We start from the raw sequence: 25,972 nt of genomic DNA, 5'->3' as shown, positions 1-25,972 counted from the left end.
AAAATTTAACACCAAATTTAAAACTAAAACTCTAAGGTGCTATTTGTTTTTTGGCCAGAAGCACTTCTGGCCACATATGTCTGCGTCGCGCAGACGCGCGCAGACCTTTGGGTCCTGCAGCTTGTTTGTTTTCTCGCAGACCTTTCTGCGAGACCTCTTCCCTACGCAGACATCAACCCATGTCTTCTAACCTCTTCTCGCCTCTTCTAAACACTCCTCTTCACATCACATACCCCTTCTCCTCACCTCACCTGCTGCCACCATCACACCCTCCCACCCGCTGCCACCCTCCCACCTGCTGCCACCATCCCACCGTCGTACCTCTCCCACCGTCGCACCCCATCCCACCGTCGCACCTCTCCCACCTGCATAAGCCCACCACCACCGCCACCTGATACATCACCACCACCATCATCATTGCTGCTACACTGTCCACCACCATCATCATCGGATACCGTAGAACAAAACCCCCAAATCGAACAAAACCCCCAAATCGGCGGTGGTGGGTTTTGATGTTCTTGGCGGTGGTGGAACGACGAAGGCGGTGGTGGTGGTTGCGACGGGGGTGGGTGGTTGTGGTTGTGGTGGTAGATGAAGGCAGACGGGGTGGGTGGTTGTGGTTGTTCTTGGCGGTAGATGATGGCGGTGGTGCTATGGCGGAGGTGGTGCGGTGGTGCGGTGGTGGTGGTGCTATGGCGGAGGTGGTGCGGTGGTGGTGGTGCTATGGGCGTTGGTGGTGACAGATTGTAGAGAGAGAGAGTTTGTAGAGAGAGAGAGAGAGTTCAAGACAAAGAGAGAGAGTAGTGGTCTGTGTGTGTTTGTGTGTGAGAAGAGAAGAGAAGGGTTTTAGTAGAAAAAAAAAACAAACTCTCTTCTCCTTACAGACTGCAGACATTTGGTCCACCTCTTCTCCTGCAGATGCCTGCAGATGTGGTCTGTAGACTGCAAACCTTTTCCTGCAGAAAAAACAAACAACACCTAAGTCGTGAAGCGACAATATATGACATCTTTCTCTCATCAATCGTCTCTCGCTCTCACCATACGCCACAATGCGACAATTGTTCTTTATTGTATATTCATCGCCTCACCTACCTCAACCAGAGCCTCATCCTCGGACGATCCGACCCCAATCTTAGTGTCATCCTCGGACAGTTGGACCTTAGTCGTGACCCGATAGCGGAGACATCGAAGGAAACATGCTAAATCTATAGTTGTCTAAATTACCCGTCGCTCGCTCGGAAAATTACGCGCTCGAATATGCTCATTCGGATTTCGCTCGGTTGTAAACGAGCCAAGCACGAGCAAAGGTCCGCTCGGTTCAGATCGGCACGCGAACAACCCTACTTAGATGACTATCTTCTAGTTCTATCTAAGAGTTTTTGTGTTCAACGCACCACACTGCAGATGTTCTTAGTCTTAATAATGAAACAATTATACCATGTATATTTAGTTTTGTATTAATAAGATTTTCTACAACGGCTAATTCATATACCCTCTAAACTCACTCCTAAACAATTAAACTTACACATTTTATCCGAGGTCTTGGATACGAGTGAACAGACATAAAAGAAATTTGCCGTTAAAAGAAAAAAAAAAAGTGTGACCACTAAACCAGCTCGACATCAGTTTGTTGTTCCTCTGTCTCTTTCTCGCACCAACTGCCATCATCAAGCATCCTTTGCATTTCTCCCAAATCAACGGACATAACTAACAGCCATCGATCGATACACACACACCAATCAACCCTCCTCATTCCGATCGATCTTACTCAGATCCTCACCACTTATATCCTCCTTATCCATCATCCAACATCGATCAACAGTCAACACCCTCCTCATCAATCAAGTAAGCAATGCGTAGCCGGGGATCCAACAACCGGCTATCCTCTTCTCGCTCAGCCTTTCAATGGCGAATCTCATCTCTCATTCTCTCCATGTTCGCCACCATGGCCGCCTTCTTCGTTGCCTCTCGGTATCTCAACTCTAATTCATAATATATTCTTCACTTATTCACACTCATTTAACCTAATTTCTGTTAATAGATTGTGGCAGGAGGCCGAATCTAGGGTTTATTTAGTTAAAGAACTCGATAGAAGAACCGGTCAGGTAGGTAGTATAAGTAGTATTACCCTATTATGTTATTTTGCTTAATTTGTAGTTATTTCCGTTCATGTTTAAATATATGATTGCATATGCAGGGGGAATCTGCTATATCTGTTGATGACACATTAAAAGTTATAGAATGCAGGCTAGTTTTTCCATTTTTAAGCAGTTTCTGATTCTTTTAGAAACCCTAGATCTAGGGGGCAAAGTGTGTTTTGACTTTTGAACTGAATTGTTAATTACGGATTGGTTTTTATTTATAGGGAACAGCGAAAGAGGATGGATATGCTTCAGAAGGAGCTGGATGAAGCTAAGAAGGAAGGGTTTGTTCCGAAGAATCGGTTGGAAAGTAGAGGGGATGGTGAAAAGAAGAAGCTTCTTGCGGTTGTGGGAATTCTTACGGGATTTGGTCGTAGACATAATAGAGATGCGATCCGTAAGGCATGGATGCCTACTGGTAGAATTCCCTTTCCTTTTGTGAGTTTCGTCTCAACTCTGGTTTTATTTTTAGTCAACCTTCTTTCATTGTATGCGGTAAAAAATCGGATATCAGTCACGGACCGATATTTGAGATTAAGGTTATCGCGGTGGGATATTGGTAATTTTAATATCATACAGAATTTATATATATAGCAATTTAACACTAACCATTAAAGTTGGAACTAATCAAGACTTAAAACACTAACATTTAAGACTTAAAACACTAATAGCAGCAATAAGAATAAAGAAGAATGCTAGAACTAAGAAGAAAGGTATTGATATTAGGAAAATCGGTGATATATCGGTTAAATATCGGTCAATATCGTCGATAATATCGGTACCGATATTCTGACCAATATTTGACACCGATATTTAATATTTTACATGGGGACCGATAAACGATATATAGGTGATATATCACCGATATTAACTGCATGTATGCCACTAAACCACACTACAATTTTGAATTTCAAATTATTGGTCATTAATTTGTATGTGTAAGGTTGCAAAAAATATGGATGTCATGTCACACATGAGTCGTGTAGGAATAACATGTATACAAATTCTTGTGTTGGTTTGTTCTTATGCGACCTGATTAGTTGCCGATTACAGCCACACCAAGTGGGGTTGTTTGTTTACCTCTTAATGAGGCTCTTAATGGTTCAGACCTCTTACTGGTTCAGCACTTAATGGTTCAGACTGTTTGTTTCACAAGCAGATGTCTGAATGGTTCAGACATTTGCCTCTGAATGGTTAAGCATTATACAGAGTCTGAATGGTTAAGACCTCTAATCTGAATTGGTCAGACATTTGCGTCTGAACGGTTAAACATTATACAGGCTCTTAATGGTTCAGACATCTTACTGGTTTAGCACTTGTTCAGACCTCTTATTGGTTCAACACTTAACCATTCAGATGTTGCCAAACAGCCCCGTAGGGTTAAATTATATTAGTTACTTCAGTTGGGAAAAGTGAAAAGGCGTTAGAAAACATGATCAATATTCGACATATAATTTTGTTGTACTTTCGATGCCATCTTCATCTTACTGAGACTCCTGGTCTTACCATCCTTAACTTCCATTGTTATCCTAATTATATCACATTTAGTTTGACGTTTACTGTAGTCTTGTTAGTGTCTTTGATCTCTTGAGTTACTCTTAATGATCATATGTTGTAACATGTTCCAAGTTGATAGAGTATTGAAGCTTCTATGATAACTTGGAGCGCTATTCATGTTATTACTAATTTTTCAGTTATATCCCATTTATAAATAATTAAATACCTTGAAACACTTCATGCAGGGACAACTCTAACAAAGCTAGAAGAAGAAAAAGGCATAATCATACGATTTGTTATAGGCAGAAGGTATTTATCTTAGTAGTTAACATAAGCAAACGATGATTTAGAATCATTATATATTTATATCATATCTAATTTGGCATTTACCATGTTTGCAGCTCGAATCATGGAAATAATTCAGACAGTGACATCATCAACGAGAACGAAAGGACAAATGACTTCCTTATTCTTGTACGTTCATATATCCGGCATTCTTGGCTATTCATTTGACATCTTAATGATATTACGAATCTTTTTCTCTCATGCATCATTGCTTTAACAGAATGATCACGTGGAGTCGTTAGAACAGCCAATAAAAACCAAGTCGTTCTTTGTTGATGCCTTACAACACTGGGATGCAGAGTTCTATGTAAAGGTCAATGATGACATTTATCTAAATATTGGTATGAGTGAACGAGTCTTTATAATTGAAATGTTTGTTTGTCTCTTCTAATTCAATTGCTCTTGATGCTACTTGCATGAATTGTCATTATTTTATGCAGATGCCCTCGGTGCTATTCTTTCAACCCATGTGAACAAGCCTCGGGCCTATATTGGGTGTATGAAATCTGGTGGTGTTTTCTCCAAACCGTGCGTTAGTTAAAGATTTTTTTTCGTATTATTGTTTGCATTTATAATTTTATCCAAAGTTTAATTTGATTAGTCGTTCCCCTCTGATATTTTGCAGGAGTGACAGATGGTATGAGCCAGAGTGGTGGAAATTTGGGGATAAAAAATCGTAAGTTCCCAATAACATATTATCACTGGTGGACTGGTGGTGATGTTTTGCATATTAGACTGCAATGTTTTTATAGGGTTTCAAACAAGCCGAGCCCGAGCTCGATTTACTTATGTGAGTTCGAGCCTGGCTCGTTGGTAGTTTCTCAAGCCCGAACTCGGCTCGTTTATTATCTATTAATTAATATATTAAATAAAAATAATATAAATAATAGACTCATTTAGGCTCGTGAGCTCGATAAGTGAAGCTCGGGCTCGGTTACTAAACAAGCTTAAGTTTTAGGTTCGGGCTCAGCTCGTAAACAAGTATAAATAAGCTCGGCTTGTTTACTAGACAACTTTAAATGTAAGGGGTAAATGTTATTAAATATTAACAGAAAATAGTATTACACTAGGGCTCGATGAGCCTGACGAGCTTCACATGCCAGGCTCAAGCCCGGGCTCAATAAACAAACAAGCTTTATTTTAGGCTCAAGCTCGGATCGGGCTCAATAAGGCTCAGCTCGTTTCGAGCTTTTTCTCAAGTCGATCTCGAGCAGCTCGGCTCGTTTGCATCCCTACTTACTGATCCAACTGAACTTGTTTCTACCCACAGATATTTTCGACATGCTTCCGGGGAAATATTTGCTGTATCTCAAGCTTTGGCTCAGTTTATCTCAATAAACAAGTTAGCATTGGCTTTTTAATTTTTCTTTTAATATATTTTTGTGCCATTTATTGTGATATTTTTATGATCAGCAATTACAATTAGCTGACGTTAGTTGTATAATCCTGTGCTTGCTAGGTCAATACTTCGTGCATATGCTCATGATGATGTGAGCGTTGGATCATGGTTCATTGGTCTTGATGTGAAGCATATTGATGAAGGGAAGTTTTGTTGCTCATCTTGGTCTTCAGGTTGTTCATCTAACCCTCCATTTACTAATAAATGGGCCGATTTGTGTAAAACAAAATATAGATAAGAAAATGATTAAATTTAATGAAAATGCTAAATGATCACGAACAAGAGCTGGTGTTCTTAATTAGCATACAAAGAAAAAACCACCATCATTATTATTTACTACCAAATTTAAGAAATGATATTATTAAGAACGATGTAAATGATCTGGATGTACTCAAATTGTTGAATCAAGTAAATATTTTCATTTGTGTGTATATTTATCCTTGCAATTACTCGGTAAATGATTATTTTCCAGGGGCAATATGTGCAGCTTCTTGAGGAGTTTAGGATACACACTTCTATTCATTCTTGAGTTTTGAGCCGCGTATCATTTGGAAGTTATTTCTGCTTCCCCTTCATTGGAAATATATATGTTTTGTAAGTTTGCTACAATATTTGACTCCGATTATGTTGTTTTAAAATTCAGAAATAGTCTTGATGTAAATAAAGAACCCATTTATAGGTTGAGTGATTTCATATATTTGAATCAGGTGTAATTTGAATGGTTAGAAATATTGTAGCACTTCAAGAAAATCATACATGATGTTGGGCTCATAAGAAATGTCGGACCTTAAATACCACCAGCGCATTTTTGATGTATTGGTTGTGGATGAGATGAGAACTCTAAAACTAAAGTGTGTTTTGGTAAGAGCAATTTAGTATGGGTGACTTGTAAAATTTCTACCCGGATAATCAAATAACAAATCCATGAGCTCTTAGTGCAGGGGCGGACCTACCTTAGGGGAAGCGGTAGTCTCCGCTACCCCTTGGCGCTCCGGCGGTAGTGTAAATTTTGGAAAAATTTGGCGTTTTTTCGATTTCGTTACCCCTTTTTATACAACGTTACCCATACGAAGATTTTCTAGATCCGCCACTGTCTTAGTGGGCAAAACAGACAATATTGATCGGTATAAGAGGTTCGATTACAAATACACACATCATCTCATTTTCAGATGACTATTTGTGTCCGGTCATATATTACTCTCTATGTAAGTTAGAAATTTTGGCAGATAAACCATGTACGTACAATGAAGCTTGTACCAGTATGTTCTATTTGTAATCGAAGACTGTAGAACGCCTTCACGTGGATCAGTTCATAATCAGTTAAATGGATAGAAGTTTATCGCTAATAAAGAAAAGGCGTCACTTAATTGGTTTTTTGTCGCTGGATGCTTACACTCACGTAATAACGTTTTCAAAAGGGAATTACAAACCATAAACTGAGTGCTGGTAGTTGAAATGTTGGTAAAATTTCACAAGAAATGAGCTTTGAAGTCACAAGAAAGATATCACCCATTAATGCAAAAGCACATATTCACATTTCCATCTTCTTTAGTCATTCCAATGTTTTTTTCCTATTTAATTACCTTTGTTGTTGAAAGAGAGTGTGCGTGTGAGAGCGATGAGTTCTCCGTTAGGAGATCAGGAGACCGGAGCAGTTAAAATCACGAAAGATAAGAATGGTGTTGATCTTATCACACTTCGAAATCCTAGAGGTTTTTCGGCAAAGGTTAATATTGTTCATTATTTTATATTCATCTTGTGCTGTCACTTTGTTGTTCTGTTCTCACACAAAACAATCATACGTTGGACCAATTCAAGAGGAAATATGAAACAACCTTAAACAAAACGAAACATGTCTTGTGTCGTAGGTCAGTCTGCATGGTGGTCAAGTTATTTCTTGGAAAAACGATCGTGGTGAAGAACTGCTGTTTAAAAGTAGTAAGGTGACATATTAATTCTCCATTTCTTTCCCAATTTTTGTTAAATAAATACCACATAATCACTCATTCTATAAAATTTAATAAAAGGACATTTCAATAATATGTTAAAACATATGTTTCATAGGCAAACTCCAAACCACCTGCACCAGTGAGAGCAGGAATCCCCATTTGCTTTCCACAGGTATATTATGTTTCTTTTTTTACTCGAAAATATTCGGGTTATTAACCTTCAACAGGGTGACACTTTGATAAATGTTCTGAGTCCATATAATATTGCTTGTCACAAAAATAAAAATAAAAATGGCACATTAGCTTGTTTAGTTGTTTATGTCACAACAGTGACATTAATAGTGTACGTGTTGACCGTGCAAAGTTTGGGAATCGCGGTTCTCTAGAGCAACATGGATTTGCACGAAATAGGATATGGGAAATTGACCGCAACCCTCCTCCTCTTCAGCGCAAGGATTGTGATGGGAAAGCGTTTATCGACTTACTGCTTAAACCGTCTGAAGAAGATATGAAGATTTGGCCTCATAGGTGATAATATTGTTTTCTTATTTTTAACGTTTTGGTGATGTAGGATGGGTGTTGATTATATGCTAACGTTTTTTGACTTTTTTATACCAGTTTTGAATTTCGACTGAGAGTACTGTTGACTCCTGACGGGGCTCTAAAGCTAATATCGCGTGTTAGAAACATCGGTTGTAAGGTGTTTAGTTTCTCAATAGCATACCACACGTATTTTTCTGTGTCTGATATTAGTGAAGTAAGAGTCGAAGGCTTGGAAACACTTGACTATCTCGACAATTTACACCATAAAGAGCGCTTCACCGAGCAAGGAGACGCTCTCACCTTTGAAAACGAGGTTAAACCAATCTTTTACTATACGAGTAATTTAAATCATACATTTTTGTCTAGTAGACAACTATTAAACAATAGAGCGAGTAGACAACATCGAAAACAAACATGTCTAACCAACAATTATCACATAGGTGGACCGCATCTACATTGGTTCGCCTCATATGATTGGGGTGTTTGACCACGAAAAGAAGCGAACGTTCCTCATACGAAAAGAAGGTCTTCCTGACGCAGGTAAAACACCGGGTCACAATTTTTTTTTTATAAAACTACTACTCAATTTTTTTTTCAAATTCCTTAGTTGTTTGGAACCCATGGGAAAAGAAAGCAAAAGCAATAGTTGATATGGGTGATGAGGAATATAGACAAACAATATGTGTGGATGGGGCAGCGGTTGAGAAGCCCATCACTTTAAAACCCGGAGAGGAATGGACGGGTCGATTGGAGCTATCCGCACTTTGAAAATATTAATGGATTTTTAGAGATTTTTTCTTTCATTGAATACAAATCTTAAGTGTGAAGATTAATGTATAACTAATAAGAATAAGAACACTCTTTAATATACAAATAGAAAATGCACAAATAATAATAAGGATGAACAATTGTACCTGAAAATGATATGAATGTAATGAAATGCATGAGTGAGATTAGTAATATAAATATTGTTATTTGTGTTTTCTTTTATTTTGTTTTTATTTGTTCTACTCTAAGGGTGAGTTTTTAAGAATCGTGACCATTATATGTGTTCTTCTATTTGCAAGAAAATAATGTTAGAGCATCTATAACGAGAGGGGTTGTTGGGCCGCTACAACTCTCCCTCTCTGTTTCATGTCAACAACTCTCCTCCCTCTATCCTTCACATCAGCGTCTGTGAAATCGACAAAACCCATGAATAGATTTTAACATCTCTATCCCCCCCCCCTCGGGAATCTTTAGAATTACCACTGCTTAGCTTTCAATTCGCCTCTGACCATCAAATGAAATGTGAATAATCCGTCCTCTTCTCTTTGAAAGAAGGGGAGCTACCGGTTTTGTCGGTGCTTGAAACGATTTTGTCTTCTCCATATTACTAAATCTCTAGAGTCAATAATTTTACATGAGGAACTACTGAACTCAATCACTTGCTGCCGTTACTCTTCAGTTTTCTGTTGAGGTCTATCCTGTAGAGGTACTCAAATTGGATCAGTGATCGATTTCTAGGTTTCGTCGTAAACCTAATTGGTTACTTCCAATTACGTTATCCTCGATAAATTCACATCTTTTATCTTTCTTCATTTCACCACATACAACTGTCACATTGAAAGGATGCTTGATAACTTACTGCTGCAACATGTTTAGTTGCAAACATTTTCATATATCTAACCTCAAAATTAAAAACTCTTTCGTTTATGAAGTTATATATTTATAGGATAAAGGAAATAAACTGTAAAAAAAACTAGTGTAGACTGTAGAGGACCATTTGTGCAATTTAGAAAAGGAAAATGAAACAGCTTTGTTCTATTATATAAGGATCATTTAGGTAACTTTTAAAGTTTAAACAACTAAAAAAAGAAAAACACGGAAGCTACTCTTTTATATCAGAGCCAGGTTTCGATCCTGGGACCTGTGGGTTATGGGCCCACCACGCTTCCGCTGCGCCACTCTGATTGTTGTTTATTATTTCTCTTTTATAATTTAAGTACATACATTTATCTTATTTCATATAAATAGCAGGTATTTTAGGAAAAAAAAAGGTATGAAAAGATAAAAGGATTATAATTGCAAATTGTTACAGGTATATACAAAACGTATGACTGAATATGTGATATTCCACAAAACCCGTACAACATTTTTGTTATACCTGATATGATCTTTACGATTACAATTTTTTTTTTGTTTGAATGATTATTGGGTTTTTTTCTTCTAATTAAAGTGTTTATTGTTAAGGCTCGCCCGCGTGAACATAATCAATAACATTTATGTTAAAAAAAAATCAAACATAAAAAAAGGGTGCGTCATATATTTTGTAAAAGAAAAAAGACATGATTTTTATATGTAAAGTACATATCATCATGATAAGCATAACATGCAATTGGGTATTTTTTGAGTGTGGTTCTTTTTCCAAGTATATAGAACAATCCATAATTTTGTTTTCTCAAATTAATTTTATTAACAATTTGTAAGAGAGAAAAAAAAATGTGTTAGCCAAATTTTTATTCATCAATCATTACATGATACATGTTACTGAATACTGATATATGGATTCACTGAATCATTCACATCAATCAAATTACATGAATCATTCTCATATTAATGAAGTTTCAAAAGGTACTAGTATACATGCACCTAATTGGATTTTTGACACTCATATACGACTCGTATATGTTTTGTTGGGTGTAAGGCTGGCAAATCGTGTCTTAACAGGTTTAACAGGTTTCTGACGGCGCGCACAACATAAGTTTCAAACATGATTACGACTCGTTTAACTACTTTCTACCTCATGTTTATAAAACAGTTTTATGTTTTATGTACAAAGATGAATAAATGATAGATCCTAACATTGTAATTTTAATTATTTTAAAAATTAAAAAAGTCAAAGGGTGTATTTTTCAGTCAAACAGGTCTAATCGTGTCTTAACAGGTACCCAATTGCCAGCCCTAGTTGGGTGAGATGTATATATATGCGACTCGTGTATTTCTATACGAATCAGGTAGTCCATGTAAAAAATACACGACTCGTATATTTGTATACGAGTCGTATAATTCATGTAAGAGAAGAATATATATGAATCATACTTGTCTAACCTCTTTTGTCAAATCAAAAGTTGCATTTAAAATGTTCAATTGATTTAATCCTTATCAAGAATAATTTTGTAGTATTCGATTATTTTAATTCGGTTTTATTTGACTACTTAAAAATTTAAAATGGATTTTATTTGACTACTTAAAAATTTAAAATAAAGAGAATATAAATGACATAAAACCTTTTGGCAATGACCTTTCAAGATGACTAGATGAGTGTAATATTGCTTAACTAGGTTATAACCCCGTGTATTACACGGGTTGAATAAATAAATTTTATATACTAAATAATAAAGCATTATATTTTTAAAAGCTGCCTTTATTTCACGGGTTGAAGGAATGTAATTTTATATATTAAATAATAAAAGAGTTATATATATAAGAACCATATGTATTGTACGGGTTGAATAAATATAATATTATATACCAAATAATAAAAAATTATATCTTTAAAATCATGTGTACTACACGGGTTGAATAAATATAGTATTGTTTACCAAATAATAAAAAAGTTATATTATTAAAAACCCCCATGTATTACATGGGTTGAATAAATATGATTTTATATACCAAATAATAAAAAAATATATTTAAAAAAACAAACGGATTTTTTATATTTAAAGTAGGATAAGATTGAATATCAATCTTTATTTATTTAGTTAATATAAGATTGAAAAATCATATGATTGAATAGGTGGGAGGTTAACCGTATTATAATGTCATATGTTTTTAGTTATATATTTTTTGAATTATTTAAAAAAAATTAAGACTTTGTTATTGTTAGTAATCAATGATTTTATAGTTGTAATTTTGTTGGGTATTATTTCATTAAAAAGTGCATATTATACTTATAATTATATTATGTCTTAAATTTTTGTAATCATCGAGATTTTTTGAAAAATACTGAATGATAAAGATAATAGCGATTTTTGAACAAATTAATTAATCGAATTTAACAGAAATATTTGTGATGTTAGGTGGATATCTTTTATAATTATTTGAAAATTAATATCAACTTTAGAATCCGTATGAATTCTTGTTAGATTTGATTAAATATTATTAATAGTAAGAATTTGTATTAGATTAGATAACAAGGCGTTATAGACGGAAGCGCTAGGCGGGTAATGGGTGTGAGAAAAGGGCGAAGATATGTGGAGCCATATTTTAACCAATCAGACATAAACTTTATTATCTTTTATCAATTTTTCTTTATTTAACTTGGTTAGTAAAACCTAATGGGCTAATCCTTGTTAAAGCCCAAAAGAAGTTTATTGGGTCAAAGCCCAAATTGGAAGAGTTGTTGATACAGAAGGCCACACGACTTTGTAGAGATAAGTATTAATTATATTTTGAATAAGAATTTGTATTAGATTAGATTAAGTGTTATTATTATTATTATTATTATTATTATTAGTATTATTAATAATTTTAATTAATTAAATGAGAGAATGACAAGTGTCCTCCAAATGGTTTCTTTTATTATATAGTATAGATAATATACAACTTTAATTAATTATTCTTTTATGGTTAATATACAACTTTAATTAATTATTCTTTTATGGCTAATAATTTGATTTTGACTTTTATATGACTCATGATAAGTACATCCACAATAGGATCTGTAATTTATATTTTCACATTATTACAAACATGTGCACCTTAATTATTGAAAAGATAGAATTCCATTACTAAAAGAAGAGTGGTTGAGAACCAAATTGGGTGGTTTGAGGCTTGTGTTGTCCTCCTACTAGGGCCATGCTCTCAAATGCTAACCACTCATGTGAAATAGAGATTGACAATTTTAATAGCATCATCTTAATACACCTAAAATCTTATTTGAACACCGTTTCTTAGTATCGATACTTTATGACTAAAGAAGTGTGAAAATCGTATATTATATTTGTTTTTTACTTAAAGTATAATAAATAGGATGATTATGTAACCGTTTATCTCAGTCACTCTCTTTTTTTAGTCGTATATTTGTATCAACAAAGCATTACGTACAAATGTATTATGCGGTTCTTACAACTCTCTACTTTAAATTGGATTTGTATTAAATGTGCTCCGATTATTATTGTTTTGGTCAAAAATCTGATCAAAGATAATGTAATCAAATCTGTAAAGTGAGGTAGAGTGCTTAAGTGATGCACAATGATAAAATGAGTATTAAACGAATAAGGTAATCAAACACAGAGATTTGTATGAGGATAAGCCATTGACCACTAGTAGATCGCCGACATAAAAATCTCGGATAGTGAAAACTATCACTATCAACTATATTGCACAATTGAAAAGAGATTACAACTTCGGATATTGATCAAGTGTTTTACAACTGAAAGCTATGAGTGTTGTGAGAGTTCTGCTTCGTAGTGTATGTGAGATCGTGTGTGTAATTGTGTAACCTAACACTTGATCAACCCATTTTGAATAAGCCTAACAACTAAGTCCGAAAATCTTGGAAGACCACGTTCAAGCCCCATGACCGTTTTTTGGAATTAGCACATGCATGATTTTGAACGAATTATTCCCGAGATTCCAGCTAAGACTCAGTCCACTTCGTCAATAACTTGCACATGAATATTAGAAAACATCGAGAACAATTGTTAGAACTCACAAGTAATAATAAGGATCATTGGTCCTCTAAGTCCCTGCATTATCCGATAAGGGATAACTGATCCAGGCAACAACACCTCAGGATGTATGATCCATAATTATAAAAACCTATGCCCTAACAATTATATAGATTTTTTTACATCTATTAATATTTCATTTGAATTATTAAGCGGGGTGTTTTATGTTGTGTGACTAGACTTATGATTCATCTTTTTGTATGCATCAGAAGCTTAGGTTGTTTGAGAACACGTTGACTTGTACATTCTCTTCTTACAAGCTTAATTTGAGCATATGGAGCTTTGTTTGGTTCATACCATAGAGTAAAATACACATTTTTGATTATATTGGTGTTATAAAAAAGTTCGAGCGTGTGTATAACATTGTTAGACCATGCGGTATGGGGGTCGGCTCCCCCCGTCCAGGGTCGTCTGGCTCGTCCCACACCGCCCCCTCCGGGGTCGTCGCGTCGCAGGCGTCATCTGCAAGACGGAGGCGACGAGGTGGATTGGTGGGCCCCCCTCTGACTTCTCTCTCCCCCCTCTGACTTCTCTCTCTCTCTCCTCTTTATTATATATTATATTATGTTGGGTAATCTTCCACACCCTTGGGTAGTCACCAAGACGATGATCCTCCACCTTTGGTGAGGTGACGCCTACATGACGGATAGTCTCTTTAGAGACTAACCAAACCATACCGGGTAGTCTTATTGTTAGAAAAGGAAAAAATAATTTAGAGAAAATTATGGATTCCTTAAGAACATCTCCATATTTATTTAAGTCTTTCCTTTTTATAAGTTCTTGTAAAGCCTATAAATAAAGGCTCGATTTTCCTGTTTTGTATGCAAGAAATAAAATCAATAAAGTTCAGTTCCTTTCGATTATCTTTTGTCTCTGATTATCATTTACAACATGGTATCAGAGCAGAGTTTCTGATCCGTGGATACTCTGTTCATCAATCTCAAACTAGCAAGACCAAAAAAAAAAAAAACATTGGAATATCAAATCTCCAACCAAAAACCAAAACCCCAAAATTGTTCGACCAAATCAATCGTTCAACAAATCGTTCGACCAAACCTTTCAAATCTGTGATTTCTCTGTTTCTTCGTTGCCCCTTCTTCATAGTTTCACATCGGCCCAGATCGTCCAGATCCAAAATCAAAATCAAGTTTCGGAAAAAAGGGGTCAGAGATCCGTTCCTAACAGTCTTCGTCCTTCAGTCTTCCTTGCTCCCAACGAACCTTTCAACCCACGAAGAACAATAAAGGTTCTCTATTTTTCTCAGCAATCACACAACCATCTTCCCCCTGTCGCCGATTTCTCTCTCCGCCGCTAATAAACCATAATTCACTTCCAGAGAAGAAACGAACGATGTCGACTTCGTTGTCGGAAGAAGAAATCAAGAGGCTGTTCAGAATACGCAAAACGGTTATGGAGATGTTGAAGGACAGGAATTATTTGGTTGGAGATTTCGAGCTCGAGATGGATAGAAGGCAGTTTGTTTCCAAGTATAGGGAGCATATGAACCGAGAGGATCTGGTCATTAGTAAATCTATGAAGAATGATAGCTCTGAACAGATCCATGTCTTCTTCCCTGATAAAGCAAAAGTTGGAGTGAAGACAATAAAGAATTATATAATCCGTATGAAGTCAAAAAGGCGAAGGGTTCCTTTTTTAAATAAAAGAAAATATTAAAAAAACAAAAAAAAAGGTACCAACGTTTCCGCTCAAAAAATCAAAGCTCAACAAAAGAAAAAACAAATCTCAAAAAAAAATTAAAGCTCAAAAAAATTAAATCTCAAAAATGATAGCTCAAAAAAATCAAAGCTCTCAAACCCAAAAATCAAAAAAAAAAAAAAAAAAAAACCAAACCCAAATCAAAACCAATGCCAAGACCCAAAATGGCCAAGTTGAATTTGTTCAACTTGAGGGGAAACCAAAACCCAAAATAGGCTGCCATGTCGAAAGGCGGTAGCCTCAAATCAAACCAAAAGTTACCATGTCGAAAGGCGGTAGCTCAAATCAAACCAAAAGTTACCATGTCTAAAGGCGGTAACTCAATAGCTCAAACTACCATGTAAGGAGACGGTAGCCAAACCAAAAGCCAAACATAATCAAAACCCAAAATCAAAATCAACCCAAGTTGAATCGTGGCAATCCCACAATTCAACTTGAGGGGGAGTGTTAGAAAAGGAAAAAATAATTTAGAGAAAATTATGGATTCCTTAAGATCATCTCCATATTTATTTAAGTCTTTCCTTTTTATAAGTTCTTGTAAAGCCTATAAATAAAGGCTCGATTTTCCTGTTTTGTATGCAAGAAATAAAATCAATAAAGTTCAGTTCCTTTCGATTATCTTTTGTCTCTGATTATCATTTACAACACTTATGTCAACTATGTGGGTGTCATGTCCAAAAACTAATTATTGTGTTCTCCTTTAATGTTTACTTTTTATAATTTTCGATTTTTCATGTGACAAGCGGCTTCTTCCCTCTAATATAATACAAGATCAACTTTTTCAGTAGCTTCTCCCAACTCAATTCTCTCTTTCTCTATTTATAACTCCTTTCATTAACTTAAAAGAGTCAGAAGGTGTTCCTAAGGCTCCGGCCTCAAGTCACCTTCTAACGGGTTTATTTGTGTTTTATTACAACTCATATCTATGCTCAGCAACGATAGGCATGACTCAAGTGTAGGAACCGTTCGCGTAATTTAAATAAAATAAACAAATTTATTTACTGATTACAATACAAAAATTAAGAAAGCAAAATTACAATACGATTACAACTGAAATAAAGATAAATACAAGAATGGAGTAGAAGCAGAGTGACTGAGACACGTGTTCAACACGCCTCCCTTAAAACAAATTCCGAGTCTCCCAAGAGTACTCGTTTTGTTTCCCAGGGTACAACAGCCGAAGCAGTGGTACTGCTGGAGTTCGCCTACAACCCGAAGGTTACCTTGAAGAGAGCAGGATGAAGATCAGTAGTAGGGAGAGAGTAGTTTGCATAAGCTGTTGTGTTGCTGGGTTTTCGTGGTATCTCTAGCAGCTGGGTATGGAGTTGTATTTATACAGCTCCTAAATCGAAACAGTCAAAAAGAGAATTAAAGAGAGGTTTAAATTGCATTAAACGTCTTCAATGCAATTTAATACGTCATTTAATTCTCAGTCAAAGACCATTAACCCGTCAGTTTCAAAGCTGAACTGTAACTGCACTGTCATTCAATGCTGGAAGCTTCTGCGCGCGCGCAAGATACACTGGTGCGCGCGCGTCCTTACGCGCGCAGGTCTGCACGCTCATGCGCGGTGCGTCCTCTTGGCTCACTGCCATGCGAGCGTGCGCCACACTGGCCCAGGTCCATGCGCGTGTGCGCCACGTCACCTGTGAGCCTATACGAGCACGCCACACACTCGCGCCCTATTGGCTCACTCTGGTGCGCCGTGCACGACACATCAGGACCCATGCACCATGCGCGCAACCGCGCGCCTCCATGCCACGTGTACTCGCGCGCGGACTGCCACGTCACGCGCTTCGAACCCGCACGCCATTTCACCACTTGGTCCTTGCAGCCTCTGTGATCCACCACGCGCACGTGGTCAAAAATACAAAGGCGGCTCTCAAAGTGCAAAGTGCGCCATCAAAGCGCCACATTGCGCCTCAACGCCCACGCCACGCGCGCGCGAGCGTGTGCGAGTGCGAGTTAGGGTGCGGAGCACCCTTCACGAGGACACTGGTGTGTGCTTACATGAAACAATAAGGATGGAGAGTTCCACCTTAAATACCCATTTAAGTTCCATCTCTCCTCCGATGTGGGACAAGGTGCTACTTTCCCTTTTGTTTCAGCATTCAATGTTTCAAACACCCAACTTTGAGCATCGATATCTCATTCATCTTAGCTCCGTTTTGGACGTGGTTTAGTTCGTTGCGAAGCTCTTGCAACATAAAACACAAACCCACAAATAAATATATAAAACCCGCTCATTTTATTATATTTATTTCTAGTCCAAAATAGGAAAAAAAACATTTTCCTATATTTGTGAAAAATGCTATTTTCACCTATTTTTCCAACAATCCCCCACATGTATGGAAATGGATCTTTTCCTTACACTTTTCAACGATAAACTTCGACAGTTGAGTATTGCAAGATAGGTAGGTTGTTGCCTTTGAACCTTCTTTTGTGAAGCATAGTAGCTTACTAGCGGTTTGTAGACGCGATGTCCTTGAACATACCCCCATTTGTGTAAAGGACAATACACTTCACACAATACTTTCCCTGGTTTGGCCAACTCCTCATTGTCGTGTCCTATTATGGTCCTGGAACACTAGCCTGGTTCTGCGAGAGCTCTAGGATTTGCGCACCCCACAAATCCATTTGAAGCGACCCCACTTCTCTCTAACATAGGTGATTCCCATGAATTATTAAAAGTATCATGGTTATTTGATTTCCCGAAATCGTTAACCTTAATATGCTTATCCTCACTTCAATGTCACTGATTGGAATGGACTAGGAAGTATATATAACTCCCTTTTATTTAGTTTGGGGTACTCCCCCACAGTGACTCCGTTTTGGTAATATGATTAAGTTGTCCTATTGAACTTAGATCTTGGGATCTCCAGTCAACTAAGTTAGGTTTCCCTCATATTCCCATTTATCACGAGCTTTAGTCCCATTCCTCTTGACGACGTTTCTACTAACTCTCTGCTTAAGCCTTTTGTAAACGGGTCCGCAATGTTATCCGTTGATCTCACATAATCAATTGTGATAACACCCGTTGAGAGTAGTTGTCGTACCGTGTTATGTCTACGTCACATATGCCTTGATCTGCCATTGTACATCAAGCTTCGAGCTCTACCAATCGCTGATTGGCTATCACAATGTACACATATGGCTGGCAAAGGCTTTGGCCATCTTGGAATATATTCCACGAGTTGACGTAGCCATTCCACCTCCTCGCCTGACTTATCCAAAGCGATAAATTCAGATTCCATTCTGGATCTTGCTATGACCGTTTGCTTAGAAGACTTCCAAGCAATAGCAGCTCCTCCAAGTGTAAACACGTAACCACTTGTTGATTTGGAATCTTTATTATCTGATATCCAGTTTGCATCAGTGTATCCTTCGATCACTGCTGGTTGTCGGGTATAATGCAGTCCATAATCTCTTGTGTATCTTATGTATCTAAGAACCCTCGTGATAGCTTTCCAATGATCCGCGCACAGATTGCTGGTGTATCTACTTAGCCTACTCACCGCGTAAGCCAAGTCGGGTCTAGTACATGTCATTAGATACATTAGACTGCCAATAATTCTTGAATACTCTAACTGAGCAACTCCATCTCCTTTATTTTTCTTGAGATGTTGGGAGGTATCAACTGGAGTTCGAGCTACACTCGTATCTCCCGAGTTGAATTTTTCAAGAATTTTATGCACATAGTGAGATTGACCTAACACAAGACCATCTTGGGTTCTTATGATCTTTCCTCCAAGAATCACATCCGCTAAACCCATGTCTTTCATGTCAAATCTTGCTTTCAACATGCTTTTAGTAGCTTTGATAATTTTTATCATTACTCCCAATGATAAGCATATCGTCTAGATAAAGGCATAAAATCACATAACCTTCATTTGTGTCTTTGAAATAAACACATTTGTCGCACTCATTTATTTTGAAACCATTGTCAATCATGACATGATCAAACTTTTGGTGCCATTTTTTGGTGCTTGCTTCAAGCCATACAAAGACTTGACGAGTTTACATACTTTACCCTCTTGACCTGGGGCAGAGAAACCTTCAGGTTGCTCCATGTAAATCTCTTCTTCTAAATCGCCATTTAGAAATGCAGTTTTAACGTCCATTGGTGAACTTCCAAATTTCTTAAAGCCGCTATAGCAAGAACCAATCTAATCGATGTTATACGCGTCACAGGCGAGTAAGTATCAAAGTAATCTAGACCTTCCTTTTGTCTAAATCCTTTAATCACCAACCTAGCCTTGTACTTATCAATACTTCCATAAGTTTTCATCTTCCTTTTGAATATCCAACGATATCCAAGTGGTTTACAACCAGGTGGAAGATCTACTAACTCCCAAGTATGATTTTGCAATATAGAATCAATTTCATTCCTTATTGCTTCTTTCCATTTAGGTCCTTCTGAATAGGAAACCGCTTCGCGATATGTATTGGGCTCACCCTCAACCATATAGCTAACGAAGTCTGGACTGAAGGATTTTTCAACCCTTGGCCTTTTACTTCGCCTACGATCACTTTCTTCAACCTCAGGTCGTTCATGTGTCTTATCATGAACTACCTCATCAACTGGTGTAGATGAGCTTTCACCTACTTCAAAATTAGGTGTTGATGACGTTGCATGTGTTTGTCTTCTCAAAGGAAACACATTTTCAAAGTAAGACACAACGTTAGGATTTACCTCCATGATAGTGTTTACGTGTACATCTGGATTCTTGGACTCATGTACAAGAAAGCGATGTGCACTACTTTGATGCGCATACCCAATAAATATGCAATCAACAGTTTTGGGTCCTATCCTAAGAGCCTTAGGAGGTGGTACAATCACCTTTGCTAGGCACCCCCATACTTTCAAGTATTTGTATGAAGGTTTCTTCCTTTTCCATAACTCATATGGAGTTTCGTCTCTCTTTTTGAGTGGTATCTTGTTCAAAAGATAATTAGCCGAGAGAATGGCTTCCCCCACATTTCCTGGCTCACCCCAGAACTTATCAACATGGTGTTCATCATTTCTTTCAATGTACGGTTCTTTCGTTCCGCCACGTCATTTGATTGTGGAGAATAAGGAGGTGTACACTCATGTACAATGCCACTTTTTGCACATATATCGGCAAAAGGTGCAACATATTCACCTCCTCGATCGCTTCGCAAAGCTTTTATCTTCTTTTGAAGTTGATTCTCAACTTCATTTTTATACAAGATAAATTTACTTATTGCTTCATCTTTACTTTTTAGTAAATATACATAGCAATATTTAGTACTATCATCAATAAACGTGATGAAGTACTTATTTCCACCTCTTGTGGGTACCGCCTTTAAATCACAAATATCGGTGTGAATTAAATCAAGGGGTTCGGTTATTCGTTCAACCGATTTTGATGATGATCTTGTAAGTTTGGATTCAACGCATGTTTCACATTTATAGTGTGAATCAATATGGAATGTTGGTATACAATTTAAATTGATTAAACGGCGTATTGAATTAAAATTAACGTGACCTAATCTACCATGCCATTTATTCGAATCAGAAAACTCAAGCGTATAAGTAGAAGTAGTAGCAATTTTATTCATGTTCTTGACAGCCATTACATTTAATTTGAACATGCCGTTTTGGGCATAGACCTTGCCTACATACATTCCTCGTTTAGTTAATACAAATTGATCGCTCTCAAAAACTAAACGAAATCCAAACTTATTAAGCAACCATCCCGAGACTAGGCTCTTGCGCAAGTCTGTGACATATAACACGTTGCTTAAAGTGAGCTCCTTCCCTGAAGTCCACTTCAAAATCATCGTTCCTTCACCCTTGAGGTCCGCGGTGGCTGCATTTCCCATGTACAGCTTCTCATCTCCCGCAAGATCCTTGAAGGTGGTAAAGAGGCTCCTGTCTGGGCACACATGACGGGTCGCTCCCGTATCAACCCACCATCCTTTTGGAGTGTTGGTCACAACATTGACCTCATCCAACATTGCGGTTTTGTCGGAAATCATTGCCACCAAAGGCATTCCGTCTTCATCCACCATGTGCGCACGCTCACGCTTTGGTTTCTTGCATTGGTTAGCCCGATGCCCCGGCTCGTCAAAGTTGTAACAAGTCCCTTGGAACGTCTGAGGTTTCTTTTTCACAACCCCTTTCTTCGGTCCAAGTTTGCTAGCCTTTGCTTTCCCTTTGTCCTTTTTCCCTTTGCCCTTCGCGCCCCTAGAGGATTGCCCATGCTCAACCAAATTTGCGCGAGCACTAGTCTGCGCAAGGCTTCCTTTTTGGGCAATTCTATTGTCCTCTTCAATCCAAAGACGAACAATAAGGTCCTCTATAGTCATCTCCTTTCGTTTGTGTTTAAGATAATTCTTAAAATCAACCCAACTAGGAGGTAACTTTTCAATCATCGCTGCCACTTGGAATGTCTCGCTAAGTGTCATGCCTTCCGCAAAGATGTCATGAAGTATAATTTGGAATTCTTGGACTTGATTCATAACTGTTTTAGAATCAACCATTTTGAAATCCAAGAAACGGGCTACCACAAATTTCTTTGTGCCAGCATCCTCCGTTTTGTACTTCTTGTCCAAGGCATCCCAAAGATCTTTGGAAGTCTTGACATTGTAGTACACGTTATACAATGCATCCGAAAGCCCGTTTAACACATAGCCTCGACAAATGAAATCCGAGTGCTTCCAAGCCTCTACCGCGCTCAGAGCCTGAGCGTTGGTCTCCCCTTCCGCAGGTTGGGGAGCGGATTCAGTTAAGAACCTCGCAAGGTTCATGGTGGTCAGGTAGGCATGACTCAAGTGTAGGAACCGTTCGCAACGATAGGCATGACTCATATCTAAGCTCAGCAACGATAGGCATGACTCAAGTGTAGGAACCGTTCGCGTAATTTAAATAAAATAAACAAATTTATTTACTGATTACAATACAAAAATTAAGAAAGCAAAATTACAATACGATTACAACTGAAATAAAGACAAATACAAGAATGGAGTAGAAGCAGAGTGACTGAGGCACGTGTTCAACACGCTTCCCTTAAAACAAATTCCAAGTCTCCCAAGAGTACTCGTTTTGTTTCCCAGGGTACAACAGCCGAAGCAGTGGTACTGCCGGAGTTCGCCTACAACCCGAAGGTTACCTTGAAGAGAGCAGGATGAAGATCAGTAGTAGAGAGAGAGTAGTTTGTATAAGCTGTTGTGTTGCTGGGTTTTCGTGGTATCTCTAGCAGCTGGGTATGGAGCTGTATTTATACAACTCCTAAATCGAAACAGTCAAAAAGAGAATTAAAGAGAGGTTTAAATTGCATTAAACGTCTTCAATGCAATTTAATACGTCATTTAATTCTCAGTCAAAGACCATTAACTCGTCAATTTCAAAGCTGAACTGTAACTGCACTGTCATTCAATGCTGGAAGCTTCTGCGCGCGCGCAAGACACACTGGTGTGCGCGCGCAGGTCTGCACGCTCATGCGCGGTGCGTCCTCTTGGCTCACTGCCATGCGCGGGCGCTACACTGACTTAGGACCATGCGCGGTGCGTCCTCTTGGCTCACTGCCATGCGCGCGTGTGCCACACTGGCCCAGGTCCATGCGCGCGTGCGCCACGTCACCTGTGAGCCTATACGAGCACGTCACACAGTCGCGCCGTATCGGCTCACTCTGGTGCGCCGCGCACGACACATCAGGACCCATGCACCATGCGCGCAACCGCGTGCCTCCATGCCACGTGTACTCGCGCGCGGACTGCCACGTCACGCGCTTCGAACCCGCACGCCATTTCACCACTTGGTCCTTGCAGCCTCTGTGATCCACCACGCGCACGTGGTCAAAAATACAAAGGCGGCTCTCAAGCGGCTCGCGGCGATGCGAGCGTTCGAAGTGCGCCATCAAAGCGCCACATTGCGCCTCATCGCCCCCGCCACGCGCGAGCGAATGCGAGTTAGGGTGCTCCGCACCCTTCGCGAGGACACTAGTCTGTGCTTCCATGAAACAATAAGGATGGAGAGTTCCACCTTAAATACCCATTTAAGTTCCATCTCTCCTACGATATGGGACAAGGTGCTACTTTCCGTTTTGTTTCAGCATTCAATGTTTCAAACACTCAACTTTGAGCATCGATATCTCATTCATCTTAGCTCCGTTTTGGACGTGGTTTAGTTCGTTGCGAAGCTCTTGCAACATAGAACACAAACCCACAAATAAATATATAAAACCCGCTCATTTTGTTATATTTATTTCTAGTCCAAAATAGGAAAAAATCATTTTCCTATATTTGTGAAAAATGATATTTTCACCTATTTTTCCAACATCAATACTCAACTTGCTAAACAAAGCCCACCCCAAATTTAGATGTTGCATCAGTAGTCAAGTTCCAAGTTGAATTGCAATGAAGTCAAACAGGTTGTACGTTATGAAGTAGGTTTGTTCGCACTACAAGAAATTTGGTGCTTTACCAACACAAAGTATGTGTGGGAAAAAGCATATAGTGTGTTGGTAGTTGTCTTTACCTACACATAAATTAAGTGTAATGATGTGTAGACTCGTGATTATGGATATAGGCCATTACCCACACATAAGTTATGTGTAGGTATATAGCAAGCTATACCTACACATATATGTGTGGCTAAAAGGCATTTATATGTGTGGTTAAAAGTACAACAATTTGTTTAGAAGGCATTTGACGTGGCAGGTGACGTGGCATCTGACATGGCAGGTGATGTGGTATCTGACGTGGCAGATGACATGACATCCGACGTGGCGGATGACATGGCATGAATATATGTGTAGGTAAAAGTAATCTTATATGTAGGCAAAAGTAATTTTATGTGTAGGTAAATGTTGAAGATGTGTTGGTATTGATCTTAATAATGTGTTGAAACAAATGTAAACTAAAAGGCAGTAAAATCATACATAATATCACAAACGTCACCATTGATTAATACATGAAACAAAGTGCCAATTTGATTAATACATGAAACAAATGTAAACTACAAGGCAGTAAAATCATAAATAATCAAAAGGTTTGTCAACTTAACAAGAGAATCAAGAGTTGGATCTTGACCATTGTCAACCAGCAAGCACACCTGCACCAGCCACAGCTCGGAGGATGTTAGCACCTCCACCCTTGAACAATGAGTTGACACCCTCCTTTTTCACGATTTGGTTGAACGCGTCAAATGTGTTCTTGTACTTGACGGCTTCCCCAGATGTCATCATCATTCTTCTTCGCACTTTGTCAATCGGGTATGAGGCTAGACCAGCTCCGTTTGTGATCAACCAACCAAGCGCAAAGCTAGCAAAGAAATTATCCTGCAGTAAAATTGACAACAAACCGCTCCCAAATCAGCTTATGTATGTATTCACACACACATATATATAACAAAACTAACCTGCAATGATCCGGTGAGGAGAATTGGTTTGAGAGAGTCATACATTCCGAAATACAGACCACGATAAACAAAAATACCGGCAGCTGAAAGAGGGAACCCACAGTATAACCCAGCAATGTCGTCTGATGCGTATGTCTTCTTGTAAACGTCGATTAAAACATTGAACTGCCTCTCGCCACCCTTCTTCGCTGCCTTAGCGTCATTGGCTAAACGAGTTCTAGCATAATCTCGCCACCCTTCATTAGTGTTTTCACTTTTAGTGGTCTTTTCTTGCATCTCGCTAAGAATGTCTCCTTCATCGATGGCTACGCTGCCTTCTTCTTCAGCTGCACTGCCTTCTTCTTCAGACCCGTTCCCATCTTGTTCTGGCGCGTTGCCCTCTTGTTTAGGCATGTTCCCATCTTCTTCATCACCTTTAGACTTCTGTAACAAGCTCCAGTACATGATATGCTTGCTGTTAGGATCAGAATCATCTTCGGGTTAACCTGTCAGCAAATTAAAATTCATTTTATAACCGTTTTCAAAAAAGTTAGTTCATTTTTTCAATAAGAGTACCTCAAGAATGTCCCCGGGCAATAAAAAGATTGAGCATCCAAGCTTTCTTGCAACACTAATTATATATGTTGCATTTAACTTCTTATCCTCCTTTGCAATTTCGACAAAAAAGAAAAAAAACATTACTTTCTTAAACTCGAATGCTTAACAACTTAAAATGATACAAATTCGAATATTACCACTCTCGTCTTTGGTCACAAGACCCCAGTTGACAACCCTCTTTTTCACCGCGCAAAGAAGCTCAAGGAAGAAAACACCATCCGACAGGCGTTTATCCTAAATAATTAACAAAAAATTATAAAGCAGATACAGGATTTAAGGTATCAACAGTTGCTAGAAGTTGTATCTGACAAAAGCCAAACAATTAGTTAACAATAAATATAAATACACATCTTTAAAAAATATACAATAAATAATAACATAAATTACCTTAACAATCTGAGAGATCAACCCGAGTAATAGGTGGGGCTGTAAACAAGAACCATAAGTAACAAAAAAAATAGTACAGACTCAAGTTTAGATAATTGGTCACAACGTTTTGGGTCAACCCAACTTGGCCCGTTACCCAACCCGTCAGACTCATTTGAAGTTGTAATTTGCGATGACATGTCCTCAACTTACTCTTCCTCTAACCAAATCCTGTGTGCCAATGTTAACTACAATGCAGCCTATAGCTTTTGCAGAATTGAGGCAAAGAGTGTGATTCTCATTTCTTTCCCATGGAT

At 38.1% G+C, this 25,972-nt stretch overlaps 3 protein-coding genes across 6 annotated transcripts; 2 read left to right on the top strand and 1 right to left on the bottom strand.

Annotated features, from left to right (window-relative positions):
• The first annotated feature begins 1,626 nt into the window (after nucleotides 1-1,626).
• On the top strand, nucleotides 1,627-6,135 carry LOC110930359 (hydroxyproline O-galactosyltransferase HPGT1). Its single transcript, XM_022173657.2, has 12 exons — nucleotides 1,627-1,971; nucleotides 2,042-2,105; nucleotides 2,198-2,247; nucleotides 2,366-2,559; nucleotides 3,884-3,947; nucleotides 4,040-4,112; nucleotides 4,204-4,324; nucleotides 4,424-4,511; nucleotides 4,609-4,659; nucleotides 5,254-5,325; nucleotides 5,443-5,555; nucleotides 5,855-6,135. Exons 1-12 carry the CDS (start codon nucleotides 1,853-1,855, stop codon nucleotides 5,875-5,877), a joined length of 1,032 nt encoding a protein of 343 aa, XP_022029349.1. The 5' UTR covers nucleotides 1,627-1,852; the 3' UTR covers nucleotides 5,878-6,135.
• A 135-nt stretch (nucleotides 6,136-6,270) lies between these two features.
• Nucleotides 6,271-8,862, top strand: LOC110930360 (putative glucose-6-phosphate 1-epimerase). Of its 4 annotated transcripts, none has more exons than XM_035987668.1 (7): nucleotides 6,271-7,108; nucleotides 7,256-7,325; nucleotides 7,447-7,503; nucleotides 7,780-7,859; nucleotides 7,950-8,187; nucleotides 8,315-8,414; nucleotides 8,482-8,862. In XM_035987668.1, exons 1-7 carry the CDS (start codon nucleotides 7,059-7,061, stop codon nucleotides 8,640-8,642), a joined length of 756 nt encoding a protein of 251 aa, XP_035843561.1. In that variant the 5' UTR covers nucleotides 6,271-7,058; the 3' UTR covers nucleotides 8,643-8,862. The 4 variants fall into 4 exon arrangements, with proteins under 4 accessions (XP_035843561.1, XP_022029351.1, XP_022029352.1 ...); XM_022173659.2 differs by having other exon boundaries at nucleotides 7,696-7,859; XM_022173660.2 differs by having other exon boundaries at nucleotides 7,251-7,325.
• A 15,357-nt stretch (nucleotides 8,863-24,219) lies between these two features.
• LOC110928189 (ADP,ATP carrier protein 2, mitochondrial) lies at nucleotides 24,220-25,031 on the bottom strand. Its single transcript, XM_022171342.1, has 2 exons — nucleotides 24,693-25,031; nucleotides 24,220-24,612 (listed from the first exon to the last, which is right to left on the bottom strand). Exons 1-2 carry the CDS (start codon nucleotides 24,966-24,968, stop codon nucleotides 24,370-24,372), a joined length of 519 nt encoding a protein of 172 aa, XP_022027034.1. The 5' UTR covers nucleotides 24,969-25,031; the 3' UTR covers nucleotides 24,220-24,369.
• Between the last annotated feature and the right edge of the window lie 941 nt (nucleotides 25,032-25,972).

This window comes from Helianthus annuus, chromosome 3, assembly GCF_002127325.2.
Source record: "Helianthus annuus cultivar XRQ/B chromosome 3, HanXRQr2.0-SUNRISE, whole genome shotgun sequence".
In the NCBI taxonomy this organism is placed as follows: Eukaryota; Viridiplantae; Streptophyta; class Magnoliopsida; order Asterales; family Asteraceae; genus Helianthus; species Helianthus annuus.
Note: the sequence above shows the minus strand (reverse complement) of the source record. Positions and strands in the feature narration are given on the sequence as shown.

Coding starts and splice junctions, on each gene's coding strand:
- LOC110930359 (XM_022173657.2), top strand. CDS start 1,853: ATGCGTAGCCGGGGATCCAACAACCGGCTATCCTCTTCTCGCTCAGCC. Junction 1,972..2,041: donor GCCTTCTTCGTTGCCTCTCG/GTATCTCAACTC, acceptor TTCTGTTAATAG/ATTGTGGCAGGAGGCCGAAT. Junction 4,113..4,203: donor CAAATGACTTCCTTATTCTT/GTACGTTCATAT, acceptor TTGCTTTAACAG/AATGATCACGTGGAGTCGTT.
- LOC110930360 (XM_022173658.2), top strand. CDS start 7,001: ATGAGTTCTCCGTTAGGAGATCAGGAGACCGGAGCAGTTAAAATCACG. Junction 7,109..7,250: donor CTAGAGGTTTTTCGGCAAAG/GTTAATATTGTT, acceptor CTTGTGTCGTAG/GTCAGTCTGCATGGTGGTCA. Junction 8,188..8,314: donor CTCTCACCTTTGAAAACGAG/GTTAAACCAATC, acceptor ATTATCACATAG/GTGGACCGCATCTACATTGG.
- LOC110928189 (XM_022171342.1), bottom strand. CDS start 24,968: ATGCAAGAAAAGACCACTAAAAGTGAAAACACTAATGAAGGGTGGCGA. Junction 24,613..24,692: donor TCCTCACCGGATCATTGCAG/GTTAGTTTTGTT, acceptor ATTTTACTGCAG/GATAATTTCTTTGCTAGCTT.